Here is a 16489-nt window from a genome sequence, read left to right on the forward strand (position 1 = left end):
TAGCATCGCTACGTGACATGATGTAATAATGAGCACCAAAACGTTCCAGAGTACCATACACTCTGGGTTGGCGCTTCAAGAGCCGCAGCTTTGTCAAGGTCAGACCAACTCGGCGGCAATGATATAACTGGTCTGTCAGCCTTGGCTAGTTCACTGGGTGCCTCACCCCTTGTCCTTGACAATGTTGCGGGTACGGGACAGCAAGGTGTACTACATGGTCAGCCTGGAACGTTGTGACAATTTACTCACGCTCAACACCCAGTTAACGCTAACGCCGGTCTTGGCAGACGCGTCAAACGCATCATCCTGGCACCCGATAGGGCTCAAAAGCGCCGACGTGTTGGCCGAGGGTGCGAGCTCTGCCACAACAGGCTGGAACTCTTGCAGCAAGTTATGGAGGTCCGCAGCTGGCAAAGGGTCTTGGAACGTCAGGACATCACGCTCTGGCACGTAATCGTACCTGATCCAATCTTGCCACCGCTGGCCCAAACTTGGATGCCCTTGGCAGCGGCAAAGGTGGTGTAGTCCTTGGGCAGTTTCTCGCAGTCGCTAACGTTGAGCTCGTTGGCAAACGGCACCCGAATATCGCTGAGCTTCAAAAGTGTTGGCTCCAGAATGTTTAGCGTACCCCACTGCTGGACATTGGGAATGTCCGCCAGAGACTTCCAAAAGTCTACCCAATTGGCAGCTGGGGATAACGTTAGCACTCGATCTGAATGCGTTACACCCACAGTTCGCACCATCGGGCAGCCCAACAAGCACGATGTCAGCGGCAGCGAGACCCTTCCTGTCTGCCAGAACCTGCAGAGCATCCTTGACAGTCTGGTAGTAAGAGGAGGGGGTGGCAGCCGAAACTTGAATCTTGACTGTCACCTCATACTCCTTGTCACCCCCTGAAGTGTGCTTGACAAAGGCAGAGGGATTCGGGATCACCAGAGTGTCGGCAGACTTGTCGAAGAGAGCCGATGGAGGCTGGGCGTCCAGCGCGGTGTGGAGTGCGCGGTGCACCAGAGGTGGAATAGCCAATGTCGGCTTGCTGGGGCGAGCGTAACGCACGGGAAGTGGAGACTGGGAGCCGCTGAAGAGGATGAGCCGCACCATGGTGAGGGTGGAGTGGTAGAGGAAGGGACACTGTGATAGCAGAATGACACAAAGTGGAGGCGGTTGGTAAGGCTCCGAATCGAAGACGCAATCGGGGGGTTGAGCGGGTAAACCCTTTCCCACGGTGTCGACCCTGTAAATCGGCTTGCGCCGAATGACTCGTGGACCGAGATAGCCAGGCGCCAGCTGCCAGAAGCAACTTGACGAGACGATAATTGACATAGCGTTTGTACAAGTGTTTACGTGGAATACGGCTGTGTTTATTACAACATGCGTCTGAGGCTAGTGGCTCGGTGTAGCAGGTCCAAAGTCGACAGTGGGGCTGGCCCACGGGACGACAGGCTCGTCGCCAAACCTGGTGTCATGGTAACGCTCCGTCCCAAGCATTGTGCGCGAGTTTGGAGTGACCATCGTGTCGTTTGGGTTGGACAGGCCGTTGAGGGCAATGTCCATGTACTCGCGACCTGGAGAGGAGACGGGGGGCGGGGGCTTGTCCCATGTTGTCGTCGACGATCCTGCGACGGACGACGTTGCCGCAAGGCTGCTGCTGGGCATCGGAAGCGGCGTGTAGGTAAAGTTGTCACCACCGATGGATGGAGAGGGACTCAAGGCCGGAGGTGTAACCGTACGGTCCTTGCGGATGAGGATTGGCCGCAGGAACGATTCGGTGTCCTCGTCGGTGATGTGACTCAGGTCAAACTGGGCCTTGGACAACATCCGGACAGAACGGTCCATGCGAGATCGGGCCGCCCTAAAGCCAGGTCCGCCAGGGGTGAGGATTGGGGGCGGGCCATCAGGTCGAGCAAAGTGGTCGGTGGTTGGACTGGATGGTTCGCGAGGGGGGCGGGGCGTGGTGGAGAAGACAGGGCAGTTTAAATTGTTGGGATCAACAGGTGGAGTCCTCGACTGGTCCATGGAAGTGCCTTGATGGCCAGGGGATGGTGTACGCGGAGGGGGTAATGACGAAGTGCCGATGTGAACAAACGTCGACGAGGCATCAGCCTGAAGGGCTGGCGGGGGAGTGTGCGGGGAGGAGCCCAGCTGCAGGCGCGCGCGCTTGGGATCTCCTTGGAGCTCATCACCAAGAAAGCCGGTGGAATCCACCGCTTGTTGTTTCCTTTTCCCACTCGCCAGCCTGGAGACAGAGCCCGCAGGGACGGCCATGGTTGCTGAACGGCTACATACGGTGTCAGTGTATACTCGTTGTCATCACACAAAAGGAGACACTCACTGCTCATCGGTCGTGTTATTGTTAATCAAGCCCCGCCGAATCTGCGCCCAGGCAGCGTCCAGCTCTTGTTCCCGCTTCTGGAGGGCTGTTTCACGTTCCTCTACCACCGCTAGCTGGCGCTGAACAATGCCAATGAACTCGGCAAACTTGGCCTCCACGAGTTTGGAAACGATGCCCTCTTGTTGCTCCTCCCAGTTGGCCACTGTTTCCTTGAGCTGCGAGATTTCTTGGCGCAAAGCAGACACTGTTTGGGCATCGGAATCATTGGAGCTGGTGGCGGCGGCCGCTTCGTTCGCAGTGCGTCCCGCCTCCAGCGTAGAGGGGATGGCGGGGGTCGTGTGATGAGCCTCCACGACAACGGGAACTGGGGGGATGGCTTGAGACACAGAGCTTGTTGTGGGGACGGTTAGAGGTGATTTCACCTTGGGGTTGCGCCTGGTGAGTGTGTGGAGAGGGCGGTGGGGGACGTGTAATCTCGAGGCTGGGCGGGTTCGCGGCTCGGGACGTGGAGATGAGAGATATGCAGGGGAGGTAAAGTAGGTGGCGAGGGTTTCCACCAAGACTTCTGACTTTGCGTTGGCGCCTTTGATGTCGTAGGTCTGAAATGAGTCAGAAACAGTAAACATTGGGCCATTTATAACACGGCCACAGGGCGACGGACCTTGCAAAGGCGTTGGAGATCTGCGCGGCGGAGACCTCTAAGCTCCTCACGCGTGTACGCGCGAGTCTTTGGCATGGTGTGTGAGAGGTGCCCGTGGAGGGACTTGTGTGTGGTTGGATGAAAGGACGAAAGGGAGTGGACAATGATGAAAAGCGGGTTGGATGTTGATACCAAGAAGCCGGCCCAGCTGGCGGAAAAACAAACAAGCCTGCTGATCCAATATGCAGGGGGGGGCTGGGTGGCAATTAATAGCGGGGGTAAATGTGGGGTAATGGGGTGGGGGCCATATTTGTAATTGGGTGTGGTGTTGTATATGCTCCCGCCACCCGCCCCCCCGGTACCAGTGTTCCCCCTCTCGCCTCTCCCAGCCCCCCTTCCCCCCGGCGCCAGGCCCACAACTAACACCACCACCCACCACCAACGGCCACCACACACACCCACAGCTGTATCTTTCTTTCCTCGTCCCTCTCACCTCGTATTCGCCTCCATCTGCCCACCTGAGGGTCGTGTAGACAACACATCACAGCGTTCGCCTCTCACCCCTCCATCCCAGCTCCTTACCAAAACGTGCCCCACATTGCCATTGCGCCAGACCCGTCGGCATTTGGAGCCAATCTTAGCACACACACACGCACCAGCGACATCGACACACCTTCTGCACACTCCTTGGCCGGAAATGCACTTCTGAGAGGTTCATCCTCGGCCTGGGAGTAGTCCCAACCAGCGCCCCTGTGAGTGCCCAACGACATCCGCTCCTGTGGCTAACCCCATAGACACTTTGTCGGCTCCCATCCCACTTTCTGTTAGTGGTGCACCTCAGACGAAACGAACTTTGTTTGCTTATCCAACCAGTCACAATGTCTACCGGGGGTGTATTCTACCTCGACGAGGACCGAGACAAAGAATCATCACCGTCCTCGTCACCTCGACACTCTCCAAGCCCCCAACAATCAGTATCCCCTCCACCTGCCCCTCCTCCTCCAACAACTCTTCAAGTACCCACTCCCCCGGCGGCTCCGTCGAGTCTGACCCAGGCTTTCGGTCGCAAGTCGGGTGTCTTTGGTGCTACCCCCTCGTTTCCCTCACCACTCGCGCAAGCAATCACTGTTCCATCGCAATCGGACTCCTCCTCATCGTCGTCGTCACCTCATTCGTCACCTCAACACTCTGACAATGAGAACGACAATGCAGTCGAGGACGGCGATGACGACGACGACGCCGACCGCGCTGGTTTCTCTCCACTCAAGCGGCCAGCTTCCAAGGGCAAGTCGACCGCCTCCAACAGCGAGTCGACTTCTCCCTCGTCGTCACGTCGGTCGCTGTCACGGCCACCCAGTCCACCGCAGTCAAGACAGGTCCTCACCCCAGGTGGCTTGTTGATGACCCGCGTCAAGCGATCGGGAAGCGGGTCGGTTCTCGCCGGAGGTCCATCCCCCTCGGCCAAGAATTCACCTCCTCGCCCATCCTCTACTCAAAAGCAAGCCCCATCACCGAGCCGTTCTCGTCAAGGCAGTGTCAGCGGCTCCAGCGGCATGGGCACTCGTTCAGAAACAGGCAACGCTGGTGGCTCCAGTCCTCTTGCCTTTGGCAGTCCTGAACTCGAACCAGCACCTGAGCTGCTCGCAGCCCCACGGCCAATCTCTGCGGTTTCTTCATCACTCTCACGTGATAATGATGCCAACATTCTTGGTCTGGGTTGGGCCTCCAACTGGGAACCCCCGGCTCCATCAAAGGACAAGGGCAAGAGCAAGGAGGTCTTCAGGTCACCAAGCCCAAAGCGAGAGCTGTCTTCTCCTATTCCAGTTTCGGGGTATGTTGCCTCTGCTGTTTGCCCCTTGTCTTCGGACAGTTTAGTCGATCTGCACTGACTCTCCATAGCGCGCCACGACAACGCCGAGCTTCCGAGTTCCTTCGGCCTTCGTCAATCGATTTGCGAAAACTCCCGCCACCGTCACCCACTGCGCGTGGAGGTTATGGGACAGCTGCCTCGTCAGGTCTTCCGACCCTGTCCTCGTCGGCGTCCATGGTGTCGCCTCTCAACCCTCTGCCATCGCCTTGGTCCGAGGTGCCGTTGAGCGGTGGCCAGTCCAGCCTGGCGCTCGAGCAACCTACACCTGGCGGCACTGCTATTCGATTGAACAGGGTGCCGACCAGCGTTCGTCTTGCAGCAGACTTGATAAAGACGGCGTCCATGACACCACCATTGCAGCAGGGGGAGACTCCAAGTTCGACCGCATCCATTTCCACTCCAAACCCCTCACCCGCAGATTCGGACAGGGCTATTGGGGTGGCATCGATGCGCAAGCAGGCGTTGGGTAACTTCACTTCTCTGCCACCCGGCGCCTTTAGTATCTCAACGTCTCCAACCGCCCACAGGTGGATCGATGCTGTGGAAGTGGCCGGTATGTCGCCATTGTCGTCGCCTTCGACGTCGAGTGCTGCCGGACATGCCGCCATATCGCCGTCCTTGTCCGCATCACCGGATATGCTTGGCGACCCCTTCACTACCTCTCGCCAACAGCGTATTCGAGCGTCAGTCCACGAGGCTTTCACCAGTCCATTAACGCTACCCGCCACTCCGCCCCAAGCGCATTCCATGTCACCTGGATCGGCCGACGCCGACGACTCGTCTTCCACAGGCACTGGTCTGCGCCTGGATGCTGGTAGCAGCCAAGGCCACAGTACTCCAGGGTCTGTCGGGTTTCCTGGGCGACCTGTTGAGTCTCGCCTTCGCTCTGTTGGTCAGCGAAGTGGGCTGGCAATGGACCTTGCTGGCATGTCATCCGCCATCGGAGATGCAGCCAGCCATGCGACAATGATCATGCAGAGCAGGCAAGCCAAGGTTCAAAGGTGGAAACCCCACACATCTGTGAGTTGATACAACGTGACGTGTGTCTAATGCTCTCTAGTTAGGAAGCGCTCCCCCGATGTTGAGCAGCCCCACCGAGGCGGCTGCCCCGTCTCGCCTCAGCGCATCCTATGTGGACCAGCCAGGTCACACTTGGGGTGTTACTGAATGGCGGACCTCTGGTTATCACCCGCGCGGAGGCTCCAGCACCTTGCCTGACTCAGCTGTCAGCGAGATTGCTACAGGCAGCGATGTTGGGCACGAGCTTTCGAATAAAGATGGACCTCCGGCACAGTATGGCGGCGTCAAGATGGAGAAGCAAGGCTCGGCCACAGGCTCCATTGCTGGAATCGAATGGGTCGACTGGTACGACTGTTACAAGTCGTACAAGGCCGAGAAGATTCGTGCAGAAACGAATGCCGCCACTGTGCGTGATGGACCGCCCATGCCTAGCAGCTCTATGCCCAGCAGCAGTGCGACGTCTCCTACTGTCGACCGAGACCCTGCCAAATACGACACTGCACCGGCACCATTGATGGGCGGTGACGCCCTTTCCCTCACGCCCGTCACTTCCCACGACGATTCGCTCTCGGCAGCCCCGCAATACTCCTCAGGCTTGGCCTTCCGCCGTCGCAGTTTATCGATTCGGTCAACAATGTCAGCAATTGACCACAAAATGTCATCACCAAACCCCAAACGCTCAAGTCTCCTGGAGCGACCACGTCAATCGTCTGGTGGATCTGTCAAGTCTTCGGCTGGCGACTCTCATTTGGCGTCGGTCAAGCGCAAAAAGAACCTGGTCAACAAGATGGAAGGCTGGTGGAATTCTGTCAAGAGTAACTTCACGCCGGAGCCAGCACCCCTGCACCAGCGCTACAATACCTCTGTTCTGTACCCCGAACCACGAATTCCGTCGGCGCCGCAAAGTCGTCGTGGTAGCGACAAGTCAAGCGGAACGCTTCTAGGCCATGGCCTCATGCCACCCGAAATTGCCCGTCGTGTATCGTCCTCCTCTGGTCGCTCAGTCCGTCCTGCTACATCCCATATGGAGCTCCGCCGCAGTTCACTCGCGAACACTGAAGGCTTTTCGACCGGCACTGAGCCCCCTACCATGATCAGTTCTGTTGCCTCTATGCTGCCGCCCCCACCGCCGGCCAAGATAGAAGATTCACGACAGCTACATAGGGGATCTGCTGCGCGTAGCGGCTTGGAGGCCAGACGCAACCAACCGTCGTTGCGGCTGGATTTGGAGCCTAGCTCACTTGCACCACGCGCGTCTGAGAGGACCCCGAGTTCGCGGGCGACCGGCTCGTCTGGCGGCACTGGTAGCACTGGTGACAAAACGTCCGTCTTAGGTTTCCAAACACATCACCAGACCGAATCGCGATCCTCCTCCTACGGTTTTGGCAGTACTGGGCTGGCGGCTGGTGTGCCTAGATGGGACCTGACACCTTCGCCCTTGCTCTCCACGGCTACGGCTCCGACAACTAGCAAGGACGACAAACCTGTAGCTCCAGGTGCAGACCTCACTGTCGCCTCAGTCCGGCAACATATCAAGCAACGCCTGACGGCAGCCAAGGAACAATGCGATACCACACTTCGACGGATCATTGCCACCATTCAACTCTTTGAGGAGGAGCGTATGATGGCCGCGGACGTTATCGAAGACCAACGGCGTGACTACTTTGACACGTTCAGCGACTCGCCGGTCATTGACGCTGCCGACAGCGAGGATGAGCAGAGCATTCCTCCACTGGGTGGCTGTACGTATATTTGTGAAAGAGCGGCGAGCTGACACTCCTAGTCTCGTCTCGTGGCCCCAGTCGCCGAGGCTCCATGTCCTTGTCCTCGGCGAACGTCATGTCCAGCCCGTCGCGGCGTGTTGCATTACTGGCAAGCGTCCCGGCGAGCCCCCGTCGTTCGATGAGCCGCCGCAGACCGAGTATTGTGCCCCGAGTCGGCGCACGCGAAGTACAACAGCCCTCCCGTCTGCATCTCGATCACGGGCAGTCGACGCCGAGCTCGCGCTCGACATCGCGGTCTCGGTCTCCGATGCCACAGACCCGCTCCCTCCTCGCAGCCCAGCCTGCATTGGAGGAAGCGCTCGAGGCGGACCGGAAGTTCCTTGCGGCTCTCCAGGACCTCATCATCTTGTCAGCAGATGTCATGGACGCGTCTGTGGATAGTCTCATCTCCCGTCCAAAACGTTGTGCCGAGTTTATCCAACAGCTGCAAAAGACTGGGCAGTACTGGGACGACCACGAGGACTGGCCTGGCCGAGACTGGTATGTCGACATTCTCATGGCCGTTGCAACCCTCAACCGTGTGCTCGACTGGTGGGAGGCTGAAAAGGGCTTCTGGAACTTTGACGATGATGAGAACGAACCCTTGTCATTCGTTTTGCGCCCAGCCAAGGATACGCCCCACTTTGACCTCGAACCTGTTCGAACCGACCAAGCCTTGTCTGTTTCGCCGATGCTCTTGCCAGCACGGGATCCATCCACAGTCACAGCAGACACTGTTGCGTTGCCGTCTGTTGGGCAGCAGAGCGACCAGCAGTCAGCCGAGCCACCTGACGAAGTTGTGGACGAGACTGGTCATGCGATCGAGGAGCTCCGAACCTTGGCAGAGCAGGCCAAGAGCGTCAACATTGTCATGGAGCTCAGCCTCCAAGGTCAAGAAATCCTCTATGTTAACGACGCTATCTTTGAGGTCATTGGGTACGTTCATCAACCCGTTGTTGTTTGGGAAATTATACTGACTGTCCCGTTCACAGTCGTGAACCCGAGGAAGTTATCGAGCAGCCGATTACGGACCTTCTCGCTCCAGCAGACACCTCATATTTTGCTGAGGCGACTGAGAATTTGCTCCAAGACGACAACAACACCGCCCAACTGAGGTTCCGCTTCGAGGTCCACGACATTGATGACACCCCCGAAGGTCACCAGCCAGGACCCGTCTACATCGAACTCGAGGGCGTGGGCATGCTCATTCGTGACAATATTGGCCCATCACACACAATGTGGGTCATGAAGCCTGTGACCGCAATCCAAGTGGACAACATTACCGACGCCGTGTTCCCACGCGACGGCAACATCTCCACCGAGGGTGTCTTGTGCCGTATTTGCGAGCGTGAGATCGTTGTGTGGTTCTTTGAAAAGCACAACGAGACCTGTGACGCTGTCCACCGTCTGGAGGCGGAGATTGCCGAAATCGACGAGGTGCTAGGAGACCTTCAACAGACTGTCGTGAAGCTCAACGCCGAGATCGAAAGTGCAACCCAGGTTCCAGCCCAGCACCAGGATGTGGTGTTTTACACTCTGCCAGACTCAGTCACCGCCAACCCTTACACGCCGACAGACCCCCAAGGCGTGGAACTCCGAAAAGTGGATCTGGAACACCTCCAAGAAGTGTGCACAATCTTGGCCATTGGAAAGCAGATCGAAGCTCCTTCAGTGCAAGAGGACGAGGCCGATCTCCCCTTCAACCTCCAAAGGTACATTTCGCCGCAATCGGAGGAGAAGCTGTTGCGCATCACCCGGTGGCAGAAGCCTGCGACCATTGACCGGGCACTGGGCCTCCTGTTCACCCAAGTCGAGGACCAACTGCGCCTCAAGCAAAAGGCCATCGCGCGCATGCAGAGCACCATCCGCTATTCTGAGAAGACCCGTCACGAATGGGAAGACAAGGTCAACCAGATGCTCGCAGACAGTGACGATGGGACAGCCTCGGATAGTGGCTCGGATGGCGTTGACACTACATCGTCAACCGAGCCTGCCCTGGCTGGTGGTCAGGAGCAAACCTCGCCGGGTCACAGGAAGATCGCTCCCCTGGCACGTCTGCCCATTACTCAAGGCCACCCCATGCGGCAAGAAGGCAGCCGCCCACTTCCCCCGTCATCTGCTGCTCCGGTATCTGCGTCAGCTACTGTCACAGCAACTGCAGCGGCTACCGAGCCCCCGACATTGTCACCGACGCCTGTCCCCCACACCATCGCCACCTTGGAACCATGGTCGATTGATAACTCCACTCGTCTTTTATCTGGCAAGTCGTCGCTGTCACCACTTATACGCCCAAGCGATCGCGCTGGTAAAGGGCATGCTCGCCGTGTTTCCTCCGCTGTCCGTGATGCGCCAATGTCGCCTCGTATAACCTCGAGCGGGCTCCCTGGTTCGCGCGCGCAGCCGTCTATCAAGGACTTTGAGATCATCAAGCCGATCAGTCGTGGTGCTTTCGGAGCAGTGTATCTCGCCAAAAAGGTCGCGACTGGCGACTATTACGCGATCAAGACACTTAAAAAGTCAGACATGATTGCCAAGAATCAGATCACCAATGTCAAGGCAGAGCGTACGATTCTTATGAATCAGGCAACCTCGCCATATGTTGTCCGGCTATTCTTCTCCTTCCAGAGCAAGGAGTACCTCTACCTCGTGATGGAGTACCTCAACGGAGGCGACTGTGCTACCCTTGTCAAGACTCTGGGATCGTTACCTGTCGACTGGGCGAGAAACTATACCGGTGAACTCGTCCTTGGCCTCGAGTACCTGCACGCCCGCAATGTTGCCCATCGGTACGTGACATCAAAGCAACAGTTTTACTGACAGAAATAGCGACGTCAAGCCCGACAACCTACTCATCGACTCCCGTGGTCATCTCAAGCTGACTGACTTTGGTCTGTCCAAGATTGGTCTCCTCAATCGTCAAATTGGTGGCCCCCGGCCTCCTTACTTCAAGCAGTCCGCGCTTCGCAGCTCTGCTGGCCCCCGCCGCGGATCGTCAGTGTCGTCTACGGACTCACCTAGTTTGTCGCCCGACCTCTTGCCCGTTCCAACGACCTCCAACCTCAGCCACTCGTACTTCCCTCACGTGTCAGAAAGCGGGTCGGCTGATGAATCGAGTGGCTCCGAGTCGGCACTGGTTCCTCGCCATCTCCGCCAGTTGTCAGGAGCAACCAAAAGCTCTTCCGACGCCGGCGCGTCCAACTCGGGCACGGAGCCACCTCGCGTGGTTGGTACCCCGGATTACCTCGCCCCTGAGAGCATTCTGGGGGGTGGCACAGATGATCGCATGGTCGACTGGTGGGCAGTCGGTGTCGTCCTGTACGAATTTCTCTATGGGTTTCCACCGTTCCACGCCGAGACTGCAGAAAAGGTGTTTGACAATATCGTGTCGCGGCGTATCAACTGGCATGACGACGAAATGGACGTTCCTGCTGAAGCTCACGATTTGATGGATCGGCTCATGTGCACCAACCCAACACAGCGACTTGGTGCGCGTGGCGCAGACGAGGTAAAGCAACACGCCTTCTTCGCTGGCGTCAACTGGGGTACCCTTACCAGCAATCCAGCCATTTTCGTTCCGGACGGCACCGACCCGGAGTCCACCGACTACTTCGATCTGCGTGGTGCCAACAATGCGTTCCACGATGACGAGACAACTTCGCCAAAGGTCCCCAAGCCCTCGGGTAGCAACGTTCCCCATCACTCGCCAGGTCTCACTGCCCCATCCGACGACCATTCGCCGTCAGATGACTTTGGCGCCTTCACGTTTAAGAACCTCCCCGTTCTAAAGCAGGCGAACGACGACGTGATCCGAAAGATGAGGTCTGACTCGATGGCAGCATCGTGGGCATCGTCTTCCGATTCTGCCAAGGATCTTCCTGCTAGGCAACATCGCCGTCAAAGGTCTGGGTCCCGGCTGAATGCGCCGCCGTCACCATCGACGTCGACTTCGTCTGCCGCTAGCACGCCGTCGAGAGTCTTGTCGTCGTCAACGATATCCGGTAGTCTGCACGCACGACGACCTTCTGATCTCAACGCCTTGAGTCGCGTAAAGTCAACTGAGGACGACGGCAGACGCCTGGGTTCGTCGGCCAGCCGCTTCCGTGCTGGTTCAAGCTCGAGTGCTTCTGCTTCGGAGCGCAGTTCGAGTATGGACCTCATCAAGGCTCAGGCACAGCAGTCAGCGCCAGCCAGTAACGTGCACATTGTTGCCCCGGTCGGAAACCCACCTTCTCAACGTGCAATGGACGTGCTCATTGCTGAAGATAACCCAATCTCTCAGAAGGTACGTCATGATTGTGGGCACCAGCTCTTCCGTTGTTGACGAACAGATCCTCGAGACATTGCTGTCCAGGTTAGGATGTAGATGCGTCTGCGTCCGAGAGGGCCCCGATGCCCTTGCTGTTACAGGAAATCTCAGTGAGTATTGTCCACTGTGTGGGGGTGTCACAACTGTTCGTGGCTGACTGGTGTAGAATTCGATGTCATCTTCCTCGACATGCACATGCCCTTCGTGACCGGCGAACAGGTGGCTCGCATGATCCGCTCCACCATGAATCCCAACCAGAACTGCCCCATCGTCGCGGCAACTGCCTATGACGACGCCGTGACCGAGGAAGGCACGCTGTTTTCGGCAGTCCTCCCCAAGCCCTTCTCCAAGGCCGACTTGGTCAAGTGTCTGGCCAAGGTCGGATTTGTTCTCGGCGCTTCAACAACCACTGTCACGGCCGAGGCGTCACCAGTTCCTACGTAATGGGCTTTACCCATACCCGCTTCCTCCAAGACACGTTCATCCCCTGTGAATATTAGTTGTTTCCTGTTCGCGTGTGCTGTACTGCAGTACTTGGAGACGTTCGTTTCATACCATTCAAGTTGTAGTAATATCATGACGTCCACGAGCTATGCATATAGGACCTGCATTCTACAAAGAGACTCGCTCACCGCAGCTCCCCAATTATATATATATCTTGCACTAACGGAACCGATCCGCCCTATCAAAGTGAATGCTCGAGGCCTGTCGGGTGACTGTCCTCGTCGATTCTTTGGAGTGGCCGCCCTTGCTCTGGCGAGATTGCTGAACCGTTGTGGTCTTGGCGACAACGACAGACACACCTCCGGCAGCACCGTTGCGACGCGGGTTGAGTGTCTCTTCGCTGACAAACTTGGCGTAGCGGTCCGTAGAGCGGGTCGCGGTGGGATTGCGGCGGACTGAGGAGGGGTTGAGTTCAAGCTCGTTCGCCTCACCAGCTTCGGTTGTGGTTGTTACGTGTGGCTTGTTCGAGATGGCGTACTGCGAGTCTTCCTCGTCTAGATCTTCCGGGAAGAGTTCACGACGAGCCACACCCGTGGTATTCTGACGAGCACGTATGCTAAGCATGTCCCTCCGTTCTCGCAGGGAGAGTCCACCATGTTCGGGCGACATGAATGTAGTGGGTGAAGGTGGCGCTTCGTCCAACTCGCTGTCGGACGTGAGGTCCTCATTGTACACAGCCGCGAAGACGTTCTCTTCGCCTTCGAGTTTCTGGAGCCCATCCTCGCCGTCAAGCTTGCGTTGACGTCGTTGCTTCTTGTTCAGGCGAATCTTTCTGTTGCCCTCATCCTCCTCGTCGGACAAGAAATCGTTGCCGCGCCGCTTTGTACGGTAGTGACCTTCCGTGACTTTCTTGGCCTCTGCCTCGCGCCGCGCATCATCCTCTTGTTCGACCTGCCTATAGGCATGTCAGCAAATGCCAGAAGTCCAACCCGTCTTTCTACCACGTACCGGAACCTCTCGGCGTTGAGCTCAGTCAGTCGAGTCCGCTCTTCCTCGGTCACGTTGGCGTCATCTAGCAGGTCGGGGACGTAGCCGTTGTCGAGGTCATCGTCATTCTCGTCGTCATCCTTGCCCCCGGTAAAGCCCCAGGCATTGTCCTCGTCGCTCTCCTCGGCCTGCTCATCGAGGAATCCTGGCCGTTTGCGCTTATCGATATCATTAGGGCCATGGGCACCGTGGGCACCGGCCTGCCGAGCTCCGGCGCGTAGAGCATCAAAGGCGTTGCGGGGGCGAGGAGCAGGCGGAGGACTGGGGGAATGGACCTGTGTTTCACCTTCCACGGGCGACGTACGACGGCGAAGTCGAACGAACGTCTCGGTGCTCCCCTGGGTCGGACTGGATACAGTGCCCTTGGTTGACGAGTTGATGAGTGTCGACGAAGCCTCGATGATGGCTGTTGGGACTTGGGTATAGTCGTCCATCTCCACCTCGAGATGCTCGTCCGGCTGAGTCAAGTTGCGGCCTCCAGGACGGGTTTGGGTGAAGAAGCTGCTGTGTTAGCAAATGTCCCTTCATGCGTCTACTCACCCTTGGGAGTTGAGGTACTGCTGTTTCTTGGTAGATTGAGGTAAATGAGGTTCGGCATTCTCCGTTTCGCCCGCAATGAGAGCATTATCGCGTCTCTTCTGGGTTTCGGAGATGTTTACGCTGGGCAGAAGGGCATGTGCAGGAAGGAAGCCAGCCTCGGGAATGTCTCGCAGAGCGGCAAACCCGTCCCCCCCGGCGCCAACGGGGGCCTGGGTCTCGTTAAACAGCTGCGAGAAACCGCCGGAACCACCAAATGATCCAGATCCAAACGCAATGTCAAAGCCGGGAGATGCAGCTTGGGCACTACCGGCAGCCGGGCCGGCGTTGATTCGACCCTCAACGGCGTCTCGTAGGGCCGTATCGTGCTTGACGGGGGTCTCGTCCTCGTCGTCTGAGGCGAAGTTGACCCGGCGACGTGTTGAGCGTATATTGGGCAAACGCAATGGCGTTTCATCCTCTTCCTCTGGGGCAATGGATGCTCCAGGGTTGTTCTCCTTGTCGTCATCGTCGCCTTCCATCTCGTCTGAGATTGCGTCGACGTGCGACGACTCGGTTTGCGAGATGTCCATCATGCCCCGCTCATTTTCGTCTGCCTCGTCGTCCGCATCTTCAGGCGCATAGTCGTCATCGTCATCGTCGCTGTCCGCCACAACGTCCGGGGAGGCAGAACGCTGAGCCAGTACCTTGGACAAGTCGAGGACTTCTTTGGGGGGCAGCTGTCTTCCCTTGCCATACAGGGCTTCCTTCTTCTCTACAATGCTCCGCACTTGTTCTTGGTGTCGGGCAAGTATTTGGGCTTCGACCTGCTGGGAGGTGACCGTTTGGTCGCGGCCTTTCTTTTGGCCGGCAGGTCGTGCTCCACCATTTGCCTGTTTGAGATCGGCGTGGCCAAATTGGCGGCCAGCAAACACCATGTGCGTCTCGGTCGTTGTTTTCTTGGCTGCATGTTTTCCACGGGCATCGGGACCCTTGTGGTTGGAGAATGCGAGCCTCGGTTGTTCCTCTGGCTTGGGTTCGGGAATGATGATGAGGTCGTCGTCCTCGACTGGGAACGCAGTGGTCTTGGTGTTCATCGCCGCCAAAGCCCTGAGTTTCGCTTCCTTCAAGCGGTCCTGTTTGCCACGCGCCTCAATCCTACGGTTGAGGCTTCCGTGAAGAGTGTCATCTTCCTCGTCATCGTCATCGAAGTCCTTCAAGTTGAATGCGACCTTGGAAGGCCCCGGAGTGGGAGATGACGTCGCAGCCACCTTGGCAGGGAGACGCTCGCGCCGGTTGTTTGGGCCTGAGCTAGGAGTGAACTGTTGTATGTCGTCCGAAGGGTACACAGGTGGCGAGGGCCGGACAGGTTGTGACGCGTTGTTGGCAATGTTCTGAGCTCTGGTCATCCAGGCTGACACAGGACGAACCTTGGCCTCTGGGCGGGACGCTTCCACGAATTGGTCTGAACCTGTCAGTTGCTGGACAATGCCTGTATGACAGCGTACCTCGTGCTGCCCTTTCAATGTCCCTTTGCAACATTTCACGGTCCACTTTGTTCAAGGGCTGTAGAGAGTGTGTCAGCGGATGTCGTGTGGAGAATTAGCACCCTCACTTTAATGTGCGCATTGGGCTTGTTCTTCACAGGAGACATGTCGTCACCGTCATCCTCGTCATCAAAGGGATTGACAATTGTCTGGTCCACTTCGTATTCGTCGTGCTCATCGTTTCCAAGGACCACACGCGACTTTGTTGTTGCGGCCTTGGGCGTTGTTGAACGATCAGTGTCCGTGCCGTCGTCGTCAGACTCGACAATTCGCTTTGGTCTCCGCGCGGACGGCATGGGCTCATCGTCGATTGACTTGTCGGTAGATGACAAGTTCAAGGAAGAAGAAACAGCTGATGACAGTGAGGGCGATGGCCCACGGGTTGTGTGGCCTCTGGGTGTTGTTGCCGATACTTTTGGTGGCGAGGAGGGAGGAATTTCTGACAGCGATGATGAGCTACCCGTCGCGGCGAGGGCTCTGGGACCTTGGTTGGCCAACTGACGTCTCAGGGCCGAAGAAACCTTTGGAGGGGAAGACGGGGGAATGGCGGAGAGCGAGGACGAGCTCACGGCAGCGACAAGAGCTCTGGGTGTGTGGTTGTTGTCGCCTGCCTTGTCCTTCCTGAGTCGCTCCATGGTCGCCTTGACCTCGGCGTCAGTGAGCTCGATATCTTCTGGATCGTCCCACTCGGACGTCTGCGGCTCCTTGAGTCCATCAAGCCACTCTGTCCGGCGAGCAGTAAACTTGTTGAGGAGTGTCTTGCTGGGGGACGCGCTTGGGCCCATGTCGGTGGGGACATAAACAAGGGAGGTAGGCGTTTCGCTGGACGAATCAGCCGCGTCGACGGCGGTGTTGCGAGTACGACCATATGTCCGTCTTGGGACAGGAGACACGCTCATGGTGGCAGGCGTGGCAGGCGCTATGTATGTAGTGGTGAAGGAGGCCGACAATGGAGGCAATGGTGATGGTGGTCTCTCTAGACGCGTCCAGCCGGTGGAATCAAT

At 57.6% G+C, this 16489-nt stretch overlaps 4 protein-coding genes across 4 annotated transcripts; 1 reads left to right on the forward strand and 3 right to left on the reverse strand.

The window, feature by feature from the left end:
- Positions 1 to 99: 99 nt before the first annotated feature.
- EHS24_004411 (uncharacterized protein) lies at positions 100 to 1323 on the reverse strand (the record flags this gene model as incomplete). The annotated part of the gene is made up of 5 exons (XM_028619993.1): positions 100 to 127; positions 167 to 210; positions 250 to 419; positions 461 to 688; positions 732 to 1323. 5 exons carry the CDS (start codon positions 1321 to 1323, stop codon positions 100 to 102), a joined length of 1062 nt encoding a protein of 353 aa, XP_028478965.1.
- Positions 1324 to 1383: 60 nt separating this feature from the next.
- EHS24_004412 (uncharacterized protein) lies at positions 1384 to 3068 on the reverse strand (the record flags this gene model as incomplete). The annotated part of the gene is made up of 3 exons (XM_028619994.1): positions 1384 to 2278; positions 2333 to 2931; positions 2994 to 3068. 3 exons carry the CDS (start codon positions 3066 to 3068, stop codon positions 1384 to 1386), a joined length of 1569 nt encoding a protein of 522 aa, XP_028478966.1.
- A 782-nt stretch (positions 3069 to 3850) lies between these two features.
- EHS24_004413 (uncharacterized protein) lies at positions 3851 to 12375 on the forward strand (the record flags this gene model as incomplete). Its single annotated transcript, XM_028619995.1, has 8 exons — positions 3851 to 4803; positions 4872 to 5862; positions 5903 to 7604; positions 7646 to 8561; positions 8618 to 10411; positions 10452 to 11907; positions 11954 to 12041; positions 12098 to 12375. 8 exons carry the CDS (start codon positions 3851 to 3853, stop codon positions 12373 to 12375), a joined length of 8178 nt encoding a protein of 2725 aa, XP_028478967.1.
- A 219-nt stretch (positions 12376 to 12594) lies between these two features.
- EHS24_004414 (uncharacterized protein) lies at positions 12595 to 16384 on the reverse strand (the record flags this gene model as incomplete). Its single annotated transcript, XM_028619996.1, has 5 exons — positions 12595 to 13330; positions 13384 to 13923; positions 13963 to 15403; positions 15447 to 15504; positions 15554 to 16384. 5 exons carry the CDS (start codon positions 16382 to 16384, stop codon positions 12595 to 12597), a joined length of 3606 nt encoding a protein of 1201 aa, XP_028478968.1.
- Positions 16385 to 16489: the final 105 nt, after the last annotated feature.

The sequence above is a fragment of the Apiotrichum porosum genome (assembly GCF_003942205.1).
Source record: "Apiotrichum porosum strain DSM 27194 chromosome Unknown scaffold_2, whole genome shotgun sequence".
NCBI lineage: Eukaryota > Fungi > Basidiomycota > Tremellomycetes > Trichosporonales > Trichosporonaceae > Apiotrichum > Apiotrichum porosum.